The 21,805-nt window shown below is 50.6% G+C and overlaps 10 protein-coding genes across 10 annotated transcripts; 2 read left to right on the top strand and 8 right to left on the bottom strand.

Annotated features, from left to right (window-relative positions):
• Positions 1-239: 239 nt before the first annotated feature.
• On the bottom strand, positions 240-2,587 carry BO87DRAFT_374692 (S9 family peptidase). The gene is made up of 3 exons (XM_025622839.1): positions 2,346-2,587; positions 1,551-2,296; positions 240-1,498 (listed from the first exon to the last, which is right to left on the bottom strand). Exons 1-3 carry the CDS (start codon positions 2,454-2,456, stop codon positions 364-366), a joined length of 1,992 nt encoding a protein of 663 aa, XP_025481811.1. The 5' UTR covers positions 2,457-2,587; the 3' UTR covers positions 240-363.
• A 263-nt stretch (positions 2,588-2,850) lies between these two features.
• Positions 2,851-4,432, bottom strand: BO87DRAFT_405208 (FMN-dependent alpha-hydroxy acid dehydrogenase). The gene is made up of 4 exons (XM_025625922.1): positions 4,334-4,432; positions 3,534-4,288; positions 3,269-3,486; positions 2,851-3,216 (listed from the first exon to the last, which is right to left on the bottom strand). The coding sequence occupies exons 1-4, from the start codon at positions 4,422-4,424 to the stop codon at positions 2,874-2,876; spliced, it is 1,407 nt and encodes a 468-aa protein (XP_025481812.1). The 5' UTR covers positions 4,425-4,432; the 3' UTR covers positions 2,851-2,873.
• Positions 4,433-4,666: 234 nt separating this feature from the next.
• Positions 4,667-6,422, top strand: BO87DRAFT_405209 (MFS allantoate transporter; the record flags this gene model as incomplete). Its single annotated transcript, XM_025625923.1, has 5 exons — positions 4,667-4,885; positions 4,930-5,140; positions 5,188-5,254; positions 5,301-5,764; positions 5,836-6,422. 5 exons carry the CDS (start codon positions 4,667-4,669, stop codon positions 6,420-6,422), a joined length of 1,548 nt encoding a protein of 515 aa, XP_025481813.1.
• Positions 6,379-7,278, bottom strand: BO87DRAFT_237506 (phosphotransferase family protein). Its single transcript, XM_025618814.1, has 3 exons — positions 7,277-7,278; positions 6,578-7,220; positions 6,379-6,435 (listed from the first exon to the last, which is right to left on the bottom strand). The coding sequence occupies exon 2, from the start codon at positions 7,042-7,044 to the stop codon at positions 6,646-6,648; it is 399 nt and encodes a 132-aa protein (XP_025481814.1). The 5' UTR covers positions 7,045-7,220; positions 7,277-7,278; the 3' UTR covers positions 6,379-6,435; positions 6,578-6,645.
• Positions 7,279-8,404: 1,126 nt separating this feature from the next.
• On the top strand, positions 8,405-10,459 carry BO87DRAFT_453305 (fungal specific transcription factor domain-containing protein; the record flags this gene model as incomplete). The annotated part of the gene is made up of 4 exons (XM_025628538.1): positions 8,405-8,451; positions 8,481-8,484; positions 8,529-10,070; positions 10,128-10,459. 4 exons carry the CDS (start codon positions 8,405-8,407, stop codon positions 10,206-10,208), a joined length of 1,674 nt encoding a protein of 557 aa, XP_025481815.1. The 3' UTR covers positions 10,209-10,459.
• Positions 10,161-11,406, bottom strand: BO87DRAFT_374693 (pyrroline-5-carboxylate reductase family protein). The gene is made up of 2 exons (XM_025622840.1): positions 10,751-11,406; positions 10,161-10,661 (listed from the first exon to the last, which is right to left on the bottom strand). The coding sequence occupies exons 1-2, from the start codon at positions 11,304-11,306 to the stop codon at positions 10,357-10,359; spliced, it is 861 nt and encodes a 286-aa protein (XP_025481816.1). The 5' UTR covers positions 11,307-11,406; the 3' UTR covers positions 10,161-10,356.
• An 824-nt stretch (positions 11,407-12,230) lies between these two features.
• BO87DRAFT_414307 (hexose transporter) lies at positions 12,231-13,918 on the bottom strand (the record flags this gene model as incomplete). The annotated part of the gene is made up of 3 exons (XM_025626626.1): positions 12,231-12,579; positions 12,663-13,734; positions 13,792-13,918. 3 exons carry the CDS (start codon positions 13,916-13,918, stop codon positions 12,231-12,233), a joined length of 1,548 nt encoding a protein of 515 aa, XP_025481817.1.
• A 1,559-nt stretch (positions 13,919-15,477) lies between these two features.
• Positions 15,478-16,808, bottom strand: BO87DRAFT_405212 (protease inhibitor). The gene is made up of 2 exons (XM_025625924.1): positions 16,741-16,808; positions 15,478-16,691 (listed from the first exon to the last, which is right to left on the bottom strand). Exons 1-2 carry the CDS (start codon positions 16,774-16,776, stop codon positions 15,519-15,521), a joined length of 1,209 nt encoding a protein of 402 aa, XP_025481818.1. The 5' UTR covers positions 16,777-16,808; the 3' UTR covers positions 15,478-15,518.
• A 344-nt stretch (positions 16,809-17,152) lies between these two features.
• On the bottom strand, positions 17,153-18,883 carry BO87DRAFT_374695 (feruloyl esterase B precursor). The gene has a single exon (XM_025622841.1). The coding sequence runs from the start codon at positions 18,808-18,810 to the stop codon at positions 17,191-17,193; it is 1,620 nt and encodes a 539-aa protein (XP_025481819.1). The 5' UTR covers positions 18,811-18,883; the 3' UTR covers positions 17,153-17,190.
• Positions 18,884-20,842: 1,959 nt separating this feature from the next.
• BO87DRAFT_354705 (2-deoxy-D-gluconate 3-dehydrogenase) lies at positions 20,843-21,780 on the bottom strand (the record flags this gene model as incomplete). The annotated part of the gene is made up of 3 exons (XM_025621292.1): positions 21,632-21,780; positions 21,361-21,573; positions 20,843-21,286 (listed from the first exon to the last, which is right to left on the bottom strand). The coding sequence occupies exons 1-3, from the start codon at positions 21,746-21,748 to the stop codon at positions 20,843-20,845; spliced, it is 774 nt and encodes a 257-aa protein (XP_025481820.1). The 5' UTR covers positions 21,749-21,780.
• Positions 21,781-21,805: the final 25 nt, after the last annotated feature.

The following is a 21,805-nucleotide window of genomic DNA, read 5'->3' on the forward strand; positions in this document are numbered from 1 at the left end:
CGGGGTGGGAGTAATCATGGAGGAATAGGTGCTTCATTCTAAGTAATGGGTATCAATATGTGGACCTCGACTATACTACTATATATAGTTGATATCAACTATTGCATTGTTCAATGGGGTGTTGGGAAAGCTACTAATACCACTAGGTACTCATTGACCTCCAGATATGTTTCAATAACCAATTGGTTGGATTTTCTGCTATGCTCCTATGTGGTCGTGAGTTGCGGGCTATTGATGGACGAGATCATGGCACTTGTTTCTATATTCTAGAACTAGATGCTCTTAGATTACATCTCTTCTACTGGGCATCCACCTGCGCTTGACACTACCTGTGAGGATCCATATACTCTCCTAGTATCGCACTCACTCCCCCTTGACCTCGGCCAAATTCTCCTTCCACCAGCTCTCTTCCACCTTCTTAGCCTGCAAGCCATTCTCCGCCTTGCGAGGGTACCCATGTCCCTCACCCTCGAAGATCACCAACTTGGCCACCCCACCGCTGCGCTGAACATCATCAGCCATTGCCTGCGCCTGGTTCAACGGGACGATCTCATCCGCTGTACCCTGCAACAGCAACAGCTTGGCCTTGATTACATCCGCATGAAACCTGGGACTCCGCTCGCGGTACACCTTCCGCTTCTCTTCTTCCGTCTCAGGCTCCTTATCATCGAACAAGAGCCGGAAGGCATAGTGGCTCTCGAACTTGTGTGTTTCGGCCACGAGGGCTTCGACGTCACTAATGCCAGAGACGCTGACCGCAGCGGTAAACAGAGTCGGGAACATGCAGATTCCCTGGAGGGTGGCGTATCCACCGGAACTCACACCAGTGATGCCAATGCGGGACGGGTGCACCTTGCCTTCGGAGATCAAGTACCGGGCGCAGTCTGCGGCGTCGTGCACGTCGAGCACACCCCAACTTCCATTTAGAAGCTTGCGGTAGGCGCGTCCGTAGCCGGAGGAACCGGCGTAGTTGAGGAGGGCAACGGCGTATCCGCGTGTGGTGTAGTACTGCCACATCATGCTAAGTCCGGGGTCGGTGTGGATGGTGGGTCCGCCGTGGATGGTGATGATGAGTGGAGGAAGCTCGCCTGGGGCACTGCTGTACTTGGGGTTCGTGGGAGGGAGGAAAAAGCCATGTGAGAGGGTGTTAGGGTGGGTGGAGATGGTGCGCGGGAATGAGATGTGTTGGGCGCGAGAGAAGTAGGTGTCGGAGATGGTGACAGACGAGGAGGAGCGGAGGACTGTTGGCACGGAGGCATCGCTCGAGGTGAGAGAGATGTGGTAGACAGTGCTGGGGGCAGTTGGAGTGCTGGCAATGACGGCAATGCTGGTGGGTGATGTCAGAGCCACAGCGCTGTGTTGGATGCCCGTGAGCGATGCGATGTGAGCAGGGAATGTGTAGGTGTTCTTCTCTAGATCGATGATGACGAGACGCTCTGTTGCGTTTTGCGTCCAGGCTGCGACAATGGTATTGGCGTTTGGAAGAACATATGTGCAACTGCATTGTGTTAGCTGTGTACAATGTGAGCAGAAGGGTCAGAGAGTCATACGATCCTAGGAGCCATTCTGGATGAGCAAACTCGCCCTTCTCCAGGCCTTCAATAACAATAGCGCGGGGAGCATCACTTCCATCCGGACTCCAGCGGTGGAACTGCCAGTATCCAGTGCGATCCGACACGAAAAACAACGTTCCGTCCGGTCCCCATCTCGGCTGCAAAATACTTTCTTCGTCGCCATTTCCTGCCAATTTCACAGGCGTTCCAACCTTCTCATCCTTCCAAGCCGCAGAATAGAGCTCGGTCCCCGTCCATGGCATCTCGGGATGGTTCCACTGGATCCAGGACACTCTATCACCAGTAGGACTGAATGTAGGATGCGAGTAGAAGTCCGCTCCTGTCGCTGCAACCTCCACCTTCTTTTTCTCGGTATTGATTACAACAAGCTCGTTAATCACCTCCTTGCTGTGATGATCCTCCCTGATGGCAAAAACCAACTCCGGTCTCTTGGGGTGCGAATTGAACGCAGCGTACCAAATCTTTTCATCCGGCTCCACGGCGGCTGTTACATCGAAGGTTGCAGGATCCAAAATATACACCCCGTGAGTCTTCCAATCTGCGAAAATGACCTTCCCATCTGACGTGGTGTTGAAGGCCGCGCCGCCGTAGCCGTGGACGGCGGTGCGTGCACTGTACGCAGCTGGTAGAACGTCACGGGGCTGGTTGTTGCGCCATTCGACGATACAATTGCGACCTTCTTCGGCAGGGCGGCCTTCGTTCACGTAGATGATACCATCCGCCTGAGGAGAAAGGTCAATTTAATTCGGGGTAGAGGGAAAGGGAATGTACCGTGGCGGCGATGCCGGCGAAACTGATTCCTTTTGACGTCAGGGTTGCGGCTGTGATGGGACTGTCCCAAGTGCCGAAGGGAGCTGTCTGAGATTCTGCGGAGGAAGCCATTTGGTTGAGTGGTTGGAATATCCGAGTGTGTTAAAAAGAAAGTGAATGAATAGATGATTTTGGAGGGCGTAAGAAGAAAGTTGGAAGAGGACAGATGAGGGGGTTAAAGTAAGTAGTGCAATAGCCAGGTACCGAGTGAAAATTAGCAGGGAGGGGAACTAAGCACAAGCATTGATTGTGACATCCACCAGCTAGATTAATTCCGTGGTGTTCCCGCTATCCGAACGGCTTCGATAAGCCCGTGCCAATTCCATGGGGAATAGTGCTTACGCACTAACATGCACTGGTCAGCCCATGCCCCTCTTAACGCCATTTAGTGCCAACTGGTCTGTGTTCCCGTTAGGGTTGTGCCTGGATGTGAACCATACAATGTGAATTGGGGAAATAACCATATCCAGTATTCTACACAACTTCTTTTCACAGTTTCACAGAGCCAGCTACATCTCGCTCTAGCCTCATTGAATTCACCAGATGTGGCCCTAATTCCGACAGCTTCGTCACTCCCAGAAATACCATGTTCATTTCGATTTCCTGCCGCAAGATTTGAATAGCCCGACGGTTCCCGTCGGCTCCATAACCTGCTGCCAGACTGAACAGGAATGGTCGTCCAAGCCCAACAGCAGTTGCTCCTAATGCAAGGGCCTTCAGGACGTCTGTTCCACGTCGAATGCCTCCGTCGATGAAGATTTGCATGTTACTTTGGATAAGGTGTGGTGCGTATCGTCGGATTTCGAGTAAAGTAACAAGTGGAGGTTGAGCGCTGTTGAGTGTGAGCTTATGAAATACATATTTGGGGCTAGAGTTCCACATACGTATCTTGAGACCTTCCACCATGGTTGGACAGGACTATTCCCCGTACTCCATGTTGATATGCCAAAACTGCATCTTCCACACACTGGATACCTTTAATTACAACCGGCAGATCGGTAAGTCCGCGGATCCATTTGAGAATCTCCCAGTCAATGTACGGCGAGATGGAGCTGGCCATGGTCTTTGCGACACCTTGTCCTTTGGCGGAAGAGTCGCGTGCCTGTAGATGTCAGCATCGCTCTCGAGCTATTCATAGTACGTAATTACCTGAACCTCCAAATTCAATCTCTCATCCATCTCCCGCTTCCCAACAACAGGGGAGTCGACTGTGATCCAAATACCACTAGCACCTGCTTTCACAGCTCGTCGGACTGTCTCCTCCGACTTTTTTATGTCTTTGTTGACATACACCTGCTGGAAGAGCGGCTGATTGGGGTGAATTCCAGCCGCTCGCACAGCATCAATGGACATGCTAGAGCCATTTGCCAACACCTGCGCCAATCCTTCCTCGCCTGCTGCGACAGCCATTGCGCATTCTCCGTCCGGATGAGCAAATTTGGCAATCCCGCACGGGCTCATGTAGACTGGCAACGAGACAGACTGGCCCAGAATCGAGGTGGTCGTGTCTACGCTGCGAATGCTGCGGAGAATTCGAGGACGGAAGGACAGCTTTTGGTAAGCTTCTTGACCTTCGCGTTTGCTGATCTCATCGTCGGCTCCGGAGTAATAATATGCCCATGCGTGAGGGGGAAGATGTTGCTGAGCTACCTTCTCAAAGTCGTTTAGGTTTATTATGCTGCTTAGCGGAGGCGGAGGGTTTTCTTCTGTTGTCGCCGATGTCTTGGGAAGGGGCCTGGATGCCTTCGCAAGAGTGTCTGGTTGGACAATGCCTTTGAGTGCCGATGGAGGCAGAGCTTGCGAGAGCACGTCTTTATCGTGGACTGAATCGAAGTCTGCCGTACCATCTTTGCCTGCGCAGCGAAGAATCACCTGTGCACCTCCTGGATGCTCATCGAGAAATTCTGGCGGTGTGAGTAGTTGGCGATGATGGCCCCAATTGGACTTACCAGTGACATCGTAAACGGAACCATGAATAGCTACCCAACACGACTCGCGTGTCGAGTGCTTCTCAACCTCCTCTCGACTCAGTATCGACATTTCGCCTTCAATAGTGACTCAATGTCAAGAAGAAAAAACAGATGTCAAATGCGGAGAAAATGGTCTCGCCAAGTCGAACCCCAACCCCGGATTAGCCGGTCAAAATGCGGAGAAATATCCGCTGCGGGTGATGCCGATCCCCCACGCTAACCTTGACCCCAGTCTTGGCTTGGGGGTTGTATACATCGGTCCTGCGAGTATGGATCTCCTAATCTCATTTCTACTCCGCAAGAGCAGTCACCATGGCCACGGAACACCCAGAAGATGCTCACAAGCGGTCCCCTTCGCATGTCGAGGACATCCATCACCCCGGCAAAGTCAGCCATGGAGATACGGCACTCGCCCTCCTTGCAGATGGCGGTGAACTGGAATCAGCAGAGCCCGAAGAGTTGAAGAAATTAGTGCGCAAGATAGACTGGGCCATCCTACCGTTTCTCTCAGTCTGCTATGCGTTTTACTACGTGAGTGTGCAGATTCCTCGAATGGGATCTTCTGACACGGACAGATTGACAAAACTACACTGTCATATGCAGCAATCTTTGGAATCAAGGACGATCTGAAGTTAACGGGGGAGCAATACTCATGGCTGTCGTCTGTCTTCTACTTTGGCTTCCTTGTCTGGGCGCTGCCTACCAACTTTCTCCTCCAGCGCTTCCCTGTGGGGAAATATCTGGGCGTGAATATCTTCCTATGGGGGTTCTTTCTGATGCTACAGGGTGAGTACACTGCAAACTCAAATTGATCGTATGTCTAATAGTAGCAGCTGTGGCAAAGAACTTCACTCAGCTGGCTGTTCTGCGGGTGATATCCGGGGCCGCTGAAGCATGCAGGTAAGTGCTATACAAAGTATGCAAGAAATGGTAGCTAACGATACAGTGATCCTGCCTTCATGCTCATTACCAGCATGTGGTACACGCGACGCGAGCAGCCCATCCGCATCGGAATCTGGTACACGGCGAATGGAGCCGGAATTGCCCTAGGTGGTCTGCTAGGGTATGGAATCGGGCAGATCAACGGTGCTCTCGCATCTTGGAAGTACGAATTTCTGATCATCGGCGCCCTCTGTGCACTCTGGGGTATCCTCATCACAATCTTCCTTCCCGACTCCCCCGTCAATGCCCGTACTTTCTCCACTCGAGAAAGACGACTAACCATCGAGCGACTCCGCGACAACCAAACTGGTGTTGAAAACAAAACTCTCAAGCCAACACAAGTCCTCGAAGCCCTACTCGACTGGAAAGTCTGGGTATTCTTGCTTCTCGGACTGTCAGGCAATATTCCAAACGGAGGTATCTCGAACTTTGGCACTCTGATCATTCAAGGATTTGGTTTTTCGACCCGTATGTTTCCTCTACCTTTCTGGCGATATATATATTCATCCCACCACTCACTGAAAACACCAATTATTTAGTGGTAACAACCCTAATGCAAATCCCCTACGGCGCCTTCACCTCTCTGATGATCATCATCGCCGTCTTCATCAACGACCGCCTCCCTCCCAACAACCGCTGCCTAACCGCCATCTTCTTCCTCCTCCCCAACCTCGCCGGGTCGTTCGGCCTCGCCTTCCTCCCCGCCACTAACCAAGTCGGCCGTCTAATCTGCTACTATCTCACAGGCTCATACAACGCCTCCTTCGTGCTCATTCTGTCCATTCTAACGGGTAATATCGCAGGTCATACGAAGAAGGTCGTTACCAATGCGATGATCTTCCTCGGCGTGTGTGCGGGTAACATTGCAGGACCGTTCTTCTATCGCTCTGAGCAGGCGCCGCGGTATACCTTGGGTATTTGGTCCATGGTTGTGGCGAATTTTATTGAGATTGCGCTGATTGTGGTGCTGAGGGTTGTGTTGGCGTGGGAGAATCGGAGGAGGGATAAGATGAGGATGAGGGAGGATGGGGACGGAGCTGGGGTTAGCGCTGGGGATGAGGATGATGTGGTGGCGTTTGGGGATTTGACTGATAAGGAGAATTTGAATTTCCGGTATGTTTATTAGGTGGGAGAAATATCTGCGGGATTTTGGTATGTTAGTATGGATAGATACGGGTCTGGTTAAGGGCTTATGGAATTCATGATGAGTGAAGAGGAGGGATATGTTTAAACATGTTATTGACAACTGCACTTGACATGTCTAGTAATATCTACACATACCTGATGGAACTTTGTTCCTACTAGTTATATTTCTCGTAAAAGACCATCTTCCATCATGAGTACGACACCTACGAAACTCGCCGTCTAGAAGATCCCCCAACGTTCAGTAGTTCAAACCTCCTCGCAGCGCGAAAACGAATAAACCGTGACTGCATATAAGCCAGTACCTCATAGTCACGTCTGTATGACCCAGCCGCAATCCACGTAAACAGGTACCAACGCCATCGAGCAAACCAGCCCCAAGCCTGAGGTATGATAAAATTATACATGGACGCATACTCAAAGTATATAGGATAGAAACCCGCAAGATCCCAATCAAGCAGCCAAAGCTCCCCAGAGGGCGAGAGAAGAAGATTCCGCGGCACCAGATCATGATGTGTCAAGACGTATGGACCCATAGCAGAAGGGATGGATGCAGTCCCAGTGAGAACTTCACCTCGTTTTCCGGTTTCTATTGCCGTTCTCATGCCTCTGAAGTTACCCCAGAAGTGGAGATAGCGAGAGAGCTCGGGTGGTCCGGAGCGGGGCGGGAGGCCGTAAAGATCATCTAGCCAGAAGGATGTGCATTGGCCGGTTGCGAGGGATCCGATGGTGGGCGAAGTGAGTGACCTGAGGGTGTTTATGATGCGACGGAGTTGGAGAGCTAACTTTATCGTTAGGAACCATCCTAAACTTGTCCAGATATCCTCTAGTGTTGACCCCTCAATTCGGTCCATGATGCTGTATACGTTCCGGTTGCTAGTGACTATCCTTCGTATTGAAGGGCAGGGTATCCCTAGGCTATGAGCTAGCTCGGTGGCTCTTATTGAATCTTCGGCTTCGGATGGGTTGAAATAGGACTTGGAGATATATATTGGAGAGAGGGACGATACTCGGCTCATTAGAGAGGAGTCTGCAGGGGGTGATGAAACAATGTGCTGGATGAGTTCTGCATCGGAGTAGCTTTGAAGTAAGTCATCGCGGAATTTTGTATCCATGTTTCCAAGTGTAACTAAAGCACAAACAAGTAAGAGAGATGAATCCAGGGAGTATAGCGATAAGGCTAAGCCTAAACCCGGTCCAGGAACGCGGAGTCTAGAATAGGCTTAGTGTGAATGGTGGAGACAGTCCGGCCTCAGGCCTGACTGCGGAAGTCGAAGCTAATTCGGAGCTAGACCCATATCTGATCGCGTCTGTTGTTCCTCATTTCAAGACCAACGCCGTCTTTAAAATGGTTTAAGTTGTACTTTAGAATACCAATTGTCAATCATCTCTTTTCGCGGGCACAAGCATGGCTAAGCGCCGCGGGGGACAAAGTCGGCCTGCCGTGTATGAGCAATTCCCCCAATGCAGTGGATTTGTGCTGACACCAAGTCCAGAGCCTGCACTTTGTGCCGACAGCGCAAAGTAAGATGTGATCGCAGAACGCCTTGCAAAAATTGTCTGCGGGTTGGGAACGAGGATTGCGTCTACCGTGCTACCAACCAGGTCCAGACGGAATCGAGCAATCCCCCCGTACCCAGACAGATCGATAGCACGTCCAGCACAGGCATATCCACCGCTTCTAACTATTCAAGCTCCCTTGAAAGTCTGGCAAATGTTCCCGCCGCTCACAGCCACCCCTCTGCTCTTGAAATAGAGCTAATGGGAATGAAGATAAAAGTACAACAACTTGAAAACCAGCTAGCCAGGCAAGCAGCGGGACATAGCCAAGCCTCCGAAATAAGTCACAATCTGAACTCAAGTACTGAGACAATTAGCTGCAGGTTAAGTGGTGTCTTTCATGTCCATACCGAGAATAGTGCGTCTAGCAGTTCGCAAGGTATTGCCCGCAGCATTGCGTACAAGATGCGTTCTTCGGCCAAAGTCATTGGGCGGCCAACAGCATCTCCCTAGTGAGTAAATGCATGCTTTGGGCATTTAGCGAGGTGCTAACTGAGATCAGATCACGGACCTACTCGTACATGGGAAGACTACTACCCCCCATCCATGGGCCAAATTAGAAGAGTGTGAATCTTTGGCCAGAGCTATCAACGCACGACGGACACCTACATGGCCCTCGCCTCTCACCGGCGATGTGCCGCGGAAGGAAATAACTGATACTCTCATTGCGTACTACTTAAGTTCGACAGACGCTATCTACCGTATTTTACATATACCGACATTTTACCGGGACTATGAAGCACTGTGGGTGATGGGCGCTACACCAAATGCGTCCTTCTTGGTGCTGTTCAAGCTCGTTATGGCAATTGGTGCGATAGTAAATGATCGACGATTCACCCTGAGGGTCTCAGCCATCCGATGGGTATATGAGGCACAGTCTTGGGTGGCGCAGCCAAAGTTCAAGTCCCGACTAGATCTTCAGTCTCTACAGATCGATATTCTCCTTTTGATCGCCCAGGAACGATTGAGCATTGGAGAGCCAATGTGCATATCTGTTGGAGCACTGGTCAGGAAAGCTATATGCATGGGTCTGCATAAGGATCCCACTCACACACCCCTAGCGCGGACAGTGCTTGTTGCAGAGATGCGTCGAAGGCTATGGAACACCATTCTAGAGTTGTCCCTACTATCCAGTCTCACCTCTGGAGGGCCACCTCTAATTTCATTAGATGATTTTGATACTGCACCACCAGGGAATTTCAATGATAATCAACTAACTGCCGGTAATCCGATACCGAAGCCAGAAGATCACTACACAGGGTCATCCATTGCGATCTGGTTCCGAAGGACCTTTCCCATCCGACTGGCTGTGGTGAAACATATAAACGGTCTTGCTTTGTCACAGACCACATACAGGGAGACTCTGCTACTTGACGCCGAGTTACGCACTGCATTCAGGGAAATCGACGAAGCTGTACAAGCTTGCAGGGGTCCGGACAGGCCGGTTGTACCTTCCCCGCCTAAATTTCGAGCCATGGACTTTCTGGTACATCAAATAACGCTATCGCTACACGCCCCGTACTTCGGGCCTTCCCTAAAAGAGGCCGCCTATGCATTCTCTCGACAAGCAGTAGTGGACTCATCTCTCAAACTATTTCGCACCGCATATCCCAAAATCACGCTTTCGGTTGACCATGATGGTGATATTTCTCGACTCTGCCACTCTAGTGCGGGCTTTTATCCAAATGCAACCTTCGAGGCTGCATTCATGATCGCCGTGGAGCTCCGAGCCCAGTTACATGGGGATACCTTGGGACCGGTTTCAATGCGATCAGATTTACTGTCTGTATTAGATGACGAAGCCCCCGCTTGGGCTTGCATGCGTAGCTTAGCTGGCGAAACCAATGTCAAGGGATACCTGCTCTTGAGGTTCTTGTCGGTCCAAATCGCGGCCCCGCTGCTTAGTCGGAACGAAGAGATACTTGCAAATGCGCAGGAACAGATAACAAAGGAAGCAGAGGAGACATGCGTGGATGTTTTGCAGCGTATGCTGTACAGACTAGATCAGAAGCGCGAACCCGAGCTGGTGTACTTCGGTACACTTGTGGAAGGTGGGGAGGAGGAGTTTGAGGTAAGCCTTTTTTTACCCCCCGGAAGCGCTGTTTAATGAGTATTAACTCCTGTATAGAGGTATGATGATACATCTGAGCTGGGTGAGCCTGAGTCCATGCATGTGAAGTTCAACGATGTCAGCCCTGGATTATGGTAAGTCCTTCACACCAAGCAGCAATCGCCTAGCAAGATACACTTTACAGCTCATAGCGTGATACATACACGCCATCATGGCACCGAAATAGACCGAGAACGGCATTGCTATCGTCTCACATACACCAATACCTCATGGCAAATATCATACATTACTGCTTTCCCAAGCTCTCACCCAACTCCGCAGCTCTATCCGTAGCCGCCTTAACCGCCTGATCCACAATATCCGCAAAGTTCAGCTTCTCAAAAGTCTGCAACGCGGCATACGTCGTGCCATTCGGGCTAGTAACGTTCTTCCTCAGCTGAGCAGGCTCATCATCCGACTCAACGAGCATCTTTCCAGCACCCAGACAAGTCTGCGCGGCCAGCCTCGTAGCCTGCTCCTTAGTCAAACCCAGAGCCGTCGCACTAGCAACCAGATGCTCAACCATAGCGAAGAAATACGCGGGACCGGATCCTATCACACACACACCAACAATTAGCCTCATCCCGCCCCACTCCCAAAATCAAACCCCAGAGAGAATAAGAAGAAGAAGAAACACATACCAGACAACCCCGTAACCACATCCAACAACTCCTCCGTATCCACCCACTCCGTAACCCGACTAACACTCGCCAACAGCGCCTCCACCAACCCCTTATCCTCCTTCCCAACCTCCACGCCAGCAAACGCACCACTCGCCCCCTCCGTCACCAACGCCGGCGTATTCGGCATAACCCTCACCACCGGGGCCACCTTCCCACCCTCAACACTCAACCACTTCTGCAAACTCTCCAACGTAATCCCCGCCGCAATGCTCACCACAATCGGGAACTTCGCCCTCGCCGTAGCCGTCCATTCCTGACGGAGTTCCTCGCACACCGTCTTCGCGACTTGCGGCTTCACGGCCAAAATGACGACATCAGCGGACGACGCGGCCTCGGTGTTGGATGTCGTGACGTTCACCCCCAGCGCGGCGATCTTGTTCCGGTTCACTTCCCATGGCTCGGAGACGTGGATGTTGCTCGCGGGGACGGATTGGCGTAGTAGGCCGGAGATTATGGCCGAGGCCATGTTGCCGCCGCCGAGGAAGGCGAGGGTGCTGGTTTGGAGGGTGGGCATTTTGATTATTTTCTTTTTGCCTCTGGGGAATGAGGTTAAGGTGTATGTGAAGGGTGGGTTTGTGTGGTGGATGGGTTAATTGAGGGGTGATGGAGCTGGTGGTGATGGTGATGGGAGGGGTAGCTCGGTGGGTGAGTGACACGTGATGTGATTGCCCCACTAGCTAGCTAGCTTATCGCGGGGTTGATATGATATGATTAGTCATGATGATCTATAACTAGATTTGATTATATTCAATTATTTGTTTGACACCTATACAATGGGTTTTTAGAGATTGAGCATCCGGTAACCTATCAAGGTCTCATTTCCTTGATCTTCCATTTGTGATGTTCTTTCACGGTCACCGGAACCCGACAGAGTCCTCAAAAACCTGCATGAGCGCAAACCCCGCACTTAAGAATTGAGACCTTGTAAAAATGTAATTACTACATCGAGCCGCCAAGAAGACCAGACAGAATTTAAGGACATATTATTGTCACCCAACGTGTCTGTAAGAATAACAGGATAGCCGTATCCTGATCACGATGGGATCTTGAGCCTCGGTCGTCTCGATCTGCAGCGCGCTAGTAGTTACTAGAGTTGTACAGATACCGGCGGATTTAAGGCACCATCGGGTTTTTGGATGGCCAGTTTTCACGGATAGTATGAAATGTTAGAGGCTTGTATAATGGCGAGGGAATGAACAAGTTATCCTGGTATGAGAATTGAGATATTGAGAAGACGAAAGATACTGTATGTCTACCAAACGAAGCAATTCGAAGTGCGGGAATGGGACTTTTTTTTTTCGGTGCGATCCGACGCCCATAAATATAGTGACTCACTGATTTAGTTACTATCATCGAACCTACATGAGACCTGTCTGCCTCATACAAGTGCTCTAGTCTAACCCTATTGCTGGCTGTGTCCAGCATGGCAATTTGCACCTTACACATGTACATGTTCCGATTCTGTAGCCACCGGTCCAACCACCGGCTCAGGTTTCTCTTCATTCCCTTGTCTCACCTCAGCATCTTTTCCGTCAAAAACACCGGCTATATGCTCGAGGCTGTATCCGCGAGTCTCTGGGTAAAAGAAATACGCCGAGAACCAGTACCCGGCCAACACAGCCACGAACACGAAATAGTATTTCCAGTGGATGGCCGCAAGGGCGATTGGGTTGACAAACGTGTTGAACACCGTACATCCAATGGCAGACAGCCATACCATACTGAGCCCTTGTGAGCGGAGACTGAAGGGCCAGATTTCACATGGGTATGCAGTGAGCATTGGTGTTCTATCAGTAAGCATCAGTTCAGTCATACATCAATAGGAAATGATCGCAATAATTGAACAGTGCTCTAGCATGCGATCACCTACAGCGCAATATCATATCCCAAGAAATATACAAAGAGGAATGGGATGACTGCAATACCAACTGAACCCTTGCCAGTGCTGGCAAAGGCGCCTGACAAGGCAGTGATGAGGATGAAGGATACCAGCATGGTGCTGGCCGAGGTTATGAACAAAACCCGCCGACCGACCTTTTCGACCAGCGAGGCGCCAAGCACTGCGAAAAGAACGTTCCAGACTTGCAGGCAGGCCGAGATCAATAGCTGGTCGCGCGCGTGTGTAATCCCGACAGACCTTAAGATCATGGAAAGGTAGTAGGAGACTACCCCGTTGCCCGACAATTGTGCAAATGCTCCGAGCGTAATGGTGATGAAGAGCCGATGGCGGTCTCCCGGAGACTTGACTACGCTCATGTACCCAGATGAAGCAGCCGCGTTATGCTCCGCTCGAATTATCTCTTCGATATTCTGGACTTCGTACACGATAAGAGGTGCAGTAGCATCACCACCGGTGTGCAGCTCAGCTAAGACTGTACGGGCTTTGTCGATACGTCCCCTAGATATCAACCATCGAGGACTCTCTGGGATGAACGCAAAACCAGGAACGGCAATGAGAGGAAGGAGCATCTGTAGAAGAACCGGCAATCTCCATGCCCAGGGACCGTCATACGCTTGTGTTGCAAAGGTGGCCCAGGCTGCAACAGCGGCTCCAACGTAATAGCCGAACATGTAGAGTGCACCGAAGACACCACGATGTGCAGGGTAGGCAATCTCACTGAGTAGGATAGGGGCCGTGTTGCTTACCCATCCCATACCACAACCAATCACGGCACGAGACGCAGTAAAGACGTTGGCGGACGGTGCAGCCGTACCCATTACGGTTCCAGCTAATAGAAGAATAAGCCCTATCCAGACGCCTACTCGCCGCCCGTATCGATTACACGCCCAGGCAGCAACTGGGGTGCATATCAAAGCCCCTATCCAGTAGACAGCACTTATAAAGCCAAGCCAAGTGCTGGATGGCTTTTCCATGAAGTTGACCCATTCTGGCATAGCCTGCAGGCCATTGACCAAAGAGCCATCGTACCCGCCCGGGGACGCTATGGGTGCTCAGTCAGAAGACCATCGAGGCAAATTTATGGAAAGTAGCGGCGTACAGAAAAGGGATAGAACGCCCATGAAGAGACTGACCCTGCGAAGGTGAGGACTGCGCCACCAACTGACAACAGGCAAAACCGAGTCCAGTTGTTGATCGCTAGATTCTGCCGCCACAGGGGTGCTCATGTTAATACGACGGCAAAGCTTCGATCCAGAAGGTGCTATCGAAAACCACTGATAAGATGCTCACTGGATCTTATAGTTACGTCGATGTCCAACGGAGCAAGAAGTCAGGAGAAAAGAGCCGGCAGGATATTTCAGTATGACTTTATGGCGCTGAACAACATGGTGTCATGGTGAACCATGCCCGAAAATGCCCGACTAAACACCTGGACTGGGAAGGCGCGACTGATTGCAGGATTGTATCATGGAACCCTTGATGGCTGTTGATGGTACCCCAGACGTGGAATAGGCTCTTTCTGGGGTCTACATCGAGGGAAAACATTCCCGCTTCACCTCTGGTGACCGCATACCTGCACAGGTTAGTTCTTTCCACGGCCAGACGTGTAAGTTAGCCCGGCAAGGGGGTGTATGCGATCTGTAATCACGGAATCAATCGCCATTTGCTTTGGATTTAAATTATGCTTTAAACGGTCGGCCATTCGGTTGAATAATGATGTCCCCATCACTTCTGCTGCCGTTTCATCAATGCATGTACCATTAAGGCAACCCACTCCGGATGTATTGCCAAATCTCTTACCCCAGCTGGGTGTAACTTCTGTTGGGTGCCGAGTGTCAATAAACAGTCCAACACCATCACACTCTGTATCTCCGATGCTGTATGGGGCTGTCTTACTATCATACGGAGCACTACCATCCCCCTTTCCCTTTGAAAGATCCCACAAGCGCTGTGAGGCTCTGTGTGTCTCATGCTGAAATCTTGGTTGAAGCTGGAAGAGAAGCGGTGAACGATCCGCTTTACATGGTTTCCGCTGGTCTGAACCATTCCGCAAACCGGGGAACATACATCCACCACCACCGCCGGACGTTCTGGGCCTTCGACATCCATGGTAACTGTCGAAGCACTAACTGCTAGACCAAAAACGATATATCGCGTGGTTCTAGCCAGGCGACGGAGAGATATGTGTCCCAACAGTAACCAAGGTAACTCGTAGGCTGGGGCACCCTTGCAGAAACGTTTAGAAGAGACCGCAACGACATGTCTTGCATTCGATAGTCGCGCGCATATCCTTAGATGTAGTGCGTTGGGGAAATGTACCACAAGGTAGGAAAAGAGATATGAAATGGCATATTAGTGATTTGCGGTGGTGAAGTGGACTCTGCCTGGACCGTGTCGCTCAGCGGAAGGGGGTTAGAACAGGCCAGCCCATTCCCCAGCTGATCTCGTCTGGATTGAAACAGGATCCAAAAAGTGGAATCCTCTCATTACGTCTCACATTCGTCCGATCCTGACAAACTAGTCTCCGACTGAGATTAAGAACAATGCTTGCGTGCTGGTTTGTAATGACTAGTGAGTGATAAAAGTCCGACCCTGATGATCACTCCTAACAGCCTGTTAGCTGCAACCTCAATATGATTTTGTGTCTGGTTTCTACCTGAGATGCCTATTCACAATGGTATAGTATTCAAATACCTAGTAAGTTACGCTTTAACCACAGATCACTTCATTAGCCAACCTAAGCCGACCCTCTGCTCCAACTCCATCCGTTGCGGCAGATATCCCCCTTCCTTATCTCCCCATCAGCAGCCCAATGCGCAAGGGGCCCTACCTAGACCAGCGGAAATCTCTCCGCTCCCACGGCTTAAGCCCCAAAGCGACTCGATTCGCATTAACAAAATCCCTAAGCTCACTCAATCCTTCATCGTCCTCGAAATTCATCGTCTCAAGCGGTTCCGGATCATCTGGCTCAGGAAGGAACGCCCTCAGATGTGCATTTGGACCGGTGGATGGATACCCGCACGATCCGATATAAAAGTCTATAAGGTGCGGTAGTTGGCGTAGCTGCGTGAGGACCATGTGCCAGGTGCCAGAATGCAGTTGTACCAAAGACAGTTCGATGTGCTTGAGATGATCTTTGCATTGGCCACTAAGCGCACGGATGTGGTCGAACGTGATGAGGACCCGTTCGAGGCACAGAGAGGTGAGCCGGAGCGCTGGGCTGAAATGGATAGTGTGGAAAGGTATGATGTCTGTACTGCTGATCCGGAGACCTTCTAGATTAGGAGCCAGCTCCACTAATCTAAAGAGATGCGCGGCGTGCAAGTCATTTGGGAGGGCGGCGTGCGCAGGCAGTACAGGGGTTGTCCAGTATCGCTGTCCCAGACTTTTGGTATACGCAGTGACATGTAAAGCTAGGTATTTCAGTCGGTGCAGTAGATCCTGCATGGGGATGTGCAATGGAGAAAAAAGGCTGGGGAAGAAGTATCGGAAATCATGAGCCATGGGAAAGAAGAGCTCAAGCCCCTCCAAATGGGGTAGAATCACAAATCGTAAGGCTGTAACAATTGCTTCAATAGCAGCCCATTCGCGATCGCGTGACAAGGACTCGCTCGAGGCCCTGAATTTAAGAACGCGTAAATCGCACAGTTGAGCAAGACAAGGCGATAACAACCCAGCAAAATCCTGGATTTCCTGGCCGATTATTGGACAGAAAGTGGTGCCCCAGCTGTTGTATCCGGTCTCTAGATGGCGGACATGTGCAGCGTATTTGCTCCGTGAGATTTCAGCAAATCTTTGTAGGGATCTCCTGCCGCGCACTGAGGAGTTAATCGGAGGTACAATGCGTTTAAACAAATGGGGCGACGCGGCAGCACAGAAATTCCGGCTAACCAAGCGTAAGCTCATGAGCTGTGGTCGAGCTTCTAGCTCAAGCGTGTAAGGAAACAGATCGCGTAATGAGTAGTCCTTCTCAACTGTGGCTACTACGTGATCAACGATCTCACGATTGAGTTAGCACGCAGCCTGGTGTCGCGCACGGGTATCATACCATGTCGCAGATCTCGACGGGAATTGTCAGTGCCATGTTATATGTACTGCCGTTGTTTTCAGTGACAGGATGGGGGGGACTTCAGTCTTTTATGGTAGTTGATCCCCTTCTGGTTGTGCTGCAATGAGATTAGAACCCCCTGGTCGAGTTGGGAGAGGGGGTGTGGCCAATTGAATCAGCGGTAACCGCGCAAAGCAGTAGTGCACTAGACGCCATACCACAGCTTATCAGCCAGTAGTCATTTTCAGTTGCCAAATATTCCAACAGCCTATACCGGCATTGACCAGTGTTTGGTAACCGGGAAAATAGTTCCACAACAAACTTAATATAAGATTTAGTACTTATATGCTATTGATGAATATATCATACATAGAAGTGATATTATGTACTCTTAGGTCACATCACCCTCATAGTCCTAAGCGCTGAGAGGGACCTTCAAGATTATTCGAATTACCGGCACTCAAATGCGCTGGTCTTGTTCCAGTTACCTCCAACATACTTGGCCTCCTTAGGGTAGACACAGAGAGGGCGCTGAGCCTGCACACCTTCCGAGGGGGTGTCATCAATGAACTTGGTCGCAATCAGCTCATCAGGAGCAATGCCATTCTCAACCCAGGCCATCAGCGCCAGGATGGCATCGTGCTTCCGGTCACGGTATCCAGGCACACCCCAGACATTGGTGCCAGTCAGACCACCGGGTTGGTTAGCCGAGGCAATGTACCAGGGAGCATCGTGGACGGAGTCCAAACAGTGCTCCATACCAGGGATCAGGAAGAAGCGGTAGAAATCGTCAAGCTCGATGCCGAGAGGAGTGAGCATCTTCTGGACCTGCTTGTAGTAGTAAATGCTGGAGCCGGTGGGGATCTCTCCGTCAGCGAATCCGTGGTAATGGATCAGTTTACCGCCCTTGTTCTTGAAGGGACGGATATCGAAGTCACCGGCGGTGGCATTGCCAGGATCCAGTTGATCAGACAGCTGAATGGTCGAGAAGTCCAGGTTCTCCCAGGGCCAGTTGGCGTCGTTATAGACAAAGTCACGGGGGTAGGCAATACCACTGGGGCTGTCCTGCTCGTCGTCGTCGGTGATGATCATTTGAGCAAACTGGGTTTCAGAACCGTAGGCAAAGCTGGGGAAGACAAAGGAGTCGTTGGTCTCAACCCAGGGGCTGTAGATCTTGTAGACAGTGTCAATCTGATCGGCAGTGAAGCAGGTCGACTTGTTGGCGGAGGGACCATCACAAAGAAGGGTTTCGGGACGGAAGTCGCAGGCATAGCCGTTCATGATAATGTTATCCTTGACACCATCAACTTCGTCGCATTGACGGAGGACTTCAGTGGCCAAAGCATCCACCTGAGTCTCGGTGATGTGGTGGCTGGCATTGTTGGGAAGGTTGTAGGTGGCGAGCTTGAGGTCCCAGTTTTGCTGGTGAGTGGTCCACCAAGCGCAAGCACCAGCAAGAACACCATCGAAGTCGTCAGGGAACATCTGGACGGACTTCAGACCCTGGCGACCGCCAGTAGAGCAACCAGCGTAGTAGGAATAGCTGATATCTTCGCTGTAGAAGGCTTCAGTAAGCTCCTTGCCAAGGGCAACGGAGCCGTGGAGTGCACGCCATCCCCAGTCAGTGCGAGTCTCGGGGTTGTTGAGAGCCCAGCCTGCATCGCCAGCCTCAGTCACGGAGGAGTTGTGTCCAGTGTTGGTGGAAACGGTGGCAAAACCGTAGAAAAGACCGGGTACCATATCAGCAAAGGCAATCATTCCAGTGAAGCCACCATTGCCATAGGCCATGTAGCGCTTGTTCCAGGTGTTGATGGGCAGCCAAAGGCCGAATTCGTAGGAAGAAGTAGCAGACGAGCTCACGTTGACATAAACAGCACAATACTCGGGGAGACCGGAGTAGTTGCCCAACGGGCCAACAAAGGTATCGTTGGGTCCATACGGAACTGCGTAGACCAAGGAAGCATTAGAAGAAAGATGGGGTGTGAAGGTCTCAGGAGTACAGCGCGAGGCTGCGATAGCCTGGGTGGCAACCAGGTTAATGGCGCCCGCCAGGAGAAGTGAGAGACGCATCTTGATGATGAAAAGAGTGGAAATGTTTGATCTGTCCGAGGAAAGTGATCTTCATTCTGTATTTAAGCAGCCGATGGAGCCTGTTCGTCCGCCCTGAGCTACGTTCAGAGAAAAGGAAATAGGCATCCATGATTGAGACTGACGCGGCAGGAGGTTTTTCGAGAAGTGGGACGATTGAGCTGTTGCCAGTATCAAGGCTTCAATGTCTGATGATGTATGGGATGCTTCAGGGGCAAATCATGTCAAATCCACTGATTGCGCGTTCCTCGTTGTGGTTCCGGGCTACAGAGTGGAGAAGCGACCACCAGATTGGTAGGGCAAAGCTTGATTCTAAAAGCATGCCGGTTGGAGTGGAGGATCATCAAGGCTTGCTATTTTAGCGCCCAGGTGAACTCTAGCACTAAAATCTACCATGCGCGAAAGGTGGAGTGGTATAATACCACAAATTATAGTGCCCGTATACCCGTTACTCTATGATATGGCACTTATGCATATGGTTGCAGGTTGATGGCTCTAAATATGCCACTAATGCACAATGTTGCAGGGCGGTTGCTCTAAAAGAGGCACTTATGCACAGTACTGCATATAGAATGGTTCTAAAACTGGGACACATGCAGAGTGTCGCAGTGTGACTGCTCTGAAAGAGCCACTGTTGCACATGGTTTCAGGACAGAGTGTGCGTAGGTGGGGGTGGTATAATTAAGCTTATACTACTAGTTCTTGACCATACAAAACAGGTGGTGGAGGCCGAGGTGCCTTATCGTACTCTGTAAGAAGGCGCAGGCAGCCGGAATCAAAACTTCATTCTATCTCCATGTTTTGTATGGCTTCAGGCGGCTGCAGGTCACTAGAGTTAGCTGCATGAAATGTTAGACTCAAGTACTCCTAGCAGTATACTCCTAGCAGAAATAAAAATGCTTGTGCCAGCAAAAATCTACAAACGATACGGCACAATGGCCTGGAAGGCTTCGTCATAGTACGAGCAGAATCTTTCGCTAGAGGGCTTGATGCGGCAAGATTGAGTGTAGATCGCGGAGATAAACATGCAGCAAAGAAGTTGATTCGTAACGGGTATCGGTGGGGAATGAAGCAGCGGTACACCGGATCAGGTTTAGTCTCCGCAAACTTGCTGATCAAGACAATCCGCACCAGTCCGGATCTGGAAATGTTCTCGAGCTCTGGCCAGACCCTGCTTTTCCTCTTTTGGTGGTAGTAGTCGGCAGTTGTCCGAATTGACGTGGTTTCAAGGATCATCCAGGTGCCGGTTACGCGGCAATATTTCAAGCTAATCTATGCCATTACTTCTGTATTATGCGTGGCGAGTGGAGGATGATTTGCTTCATGGGTGTCTCAGAAGGGTATCGTAGTATGCAGGGAGTTCCTAATGAACCTGACTGTATATTTATCGTTACTACCATCCTACTAGTCGATATGTACTGGGATGCTGACTAAAATGCACTACCTAGGACGTATTCAAAGGAACTTGACACGAGAGCCTGGTGGCCATGATGATCTTCAGTTCTTCATGCTTTCATATACCCACATCAAGCGTTTAAACTAAGGACTTATATATCTCTAGGCAGCATCATTTTTTGAGCACTGTACATGACAAACCTGGAGGAATTAGACTATAAGCTTATCTATATGATACATACCTAAAATTAACTGTGTGGGCCTCTTGCTTGTTTCAGACGATCCAGCATATGGATCCACTTCAAGAGGGTTGCTAGAGAAATACTTTTTCCTATACTGTATAATCTCTTGCACGTTTAGGACACATAAGAGTATTCAGGGTGTTCGGAATTATCAATTTTTTGTTCTTCCTTTGTTTCTGATTTATAAACATATTGACATAATATAGTTATTTAACTATGTTTTCTTGTATATCTTTTGGTGACATAACAAGGTTCATTATTTAGGTCTACAACTGAACTGTTGCCCAACTCCGGTATCACACTGTAACACTGAGCTCTTAACCTCGAAATACCCAAAAGGGACTGACTAAAATGGTATAACACACCCAAAAGAAACTCTACCTCCCCATCCACCCCCCATCAACCAACATCACACTTCCCGAGACATACCGACTCGCCTTCCCAGCTAAAAACACCGTAACGCCCTTGAAATCCTCCGCGGTACCCCATCTCCCCGCCGGGATACGTTCAAGTATACTCTTCGCGCGGTCCTGATCATTCAACAGCGCCGTATTCATCTCAGTAGCCACATACCCCGGCGCCACCGCATTAACATTGATACCCTTGCTCGCCCACTCATTCGACAACGCTTTCGTGAGTTGCGCCACGCCGCCCTTCGCAGCCGCATACGCAGGGACTGTAATCCCTCCCTGGAAGGAGACCAGCGAGGCCACGTTTATGATGGAGCCGCGGTGGCCGGTGGCGTCTGGGGTGCGAGTGAGCATGTAGGCGCCGATGTCGCGGCAGAGAGTGAAGATGGTGGTTAGGTTTGTTTGGAGGACCTATGTTTCAATTTCATTTGGTTAGTGGACGGGCGGTTTGAAGGAAGGGGAAAGGGAGAGACTGGAAAACTGACTTCGTCCCAGTCGTTGTCTGGGAATAGATGGCTGGGATGGCGTCGTTGGATGCCTGCGCAGTTGACTAGGATGCTGATGTCATGGCCGTCGGAGAGGAGGGTAGGTGTGAGTTGTGAGACGGATTCGCGGGAGGAGAGGTCCGCCGTGTAGATGGTTGCTCTGCGGCCGAGGGATTCGATGCGTTGTTTTGTTTCGGTGTTGGAAGTGTCTCTCTATTTTGTGTCAGTTAGAGTCTATGGTTGGTGTATAGTAGGTAGCTATGGTGGATACCTGGACGAGAATCACGTCGCTGCCGGCTTCAGCCAGGGCAATGGCCATTTGCTGGCCGATGCCGCGGGTGCCGCCGGTGACGAGGGCGGTTGTGTTTTTGAGGGAGAAGAGGTCCATTATTTACAGTCAATTGAGTGGAAGTGATTGAGTATGGCTTGTGAACACTATCTTAGT

This window comes from Aspergillus neoniger (genome assembly GCF_003184625.1).
Source record: "Aspergillus neoniger CBS 115656 unplaced genomic scaffold BO87scaffold_9, whole genome shotgun sequence".
NCBI lineage: Eukaryota > Fungi > Ascomycota > Eurotiomycetes > Eurotiales > Aspergillaceae > Aspergillus > Aspergillus neoniger.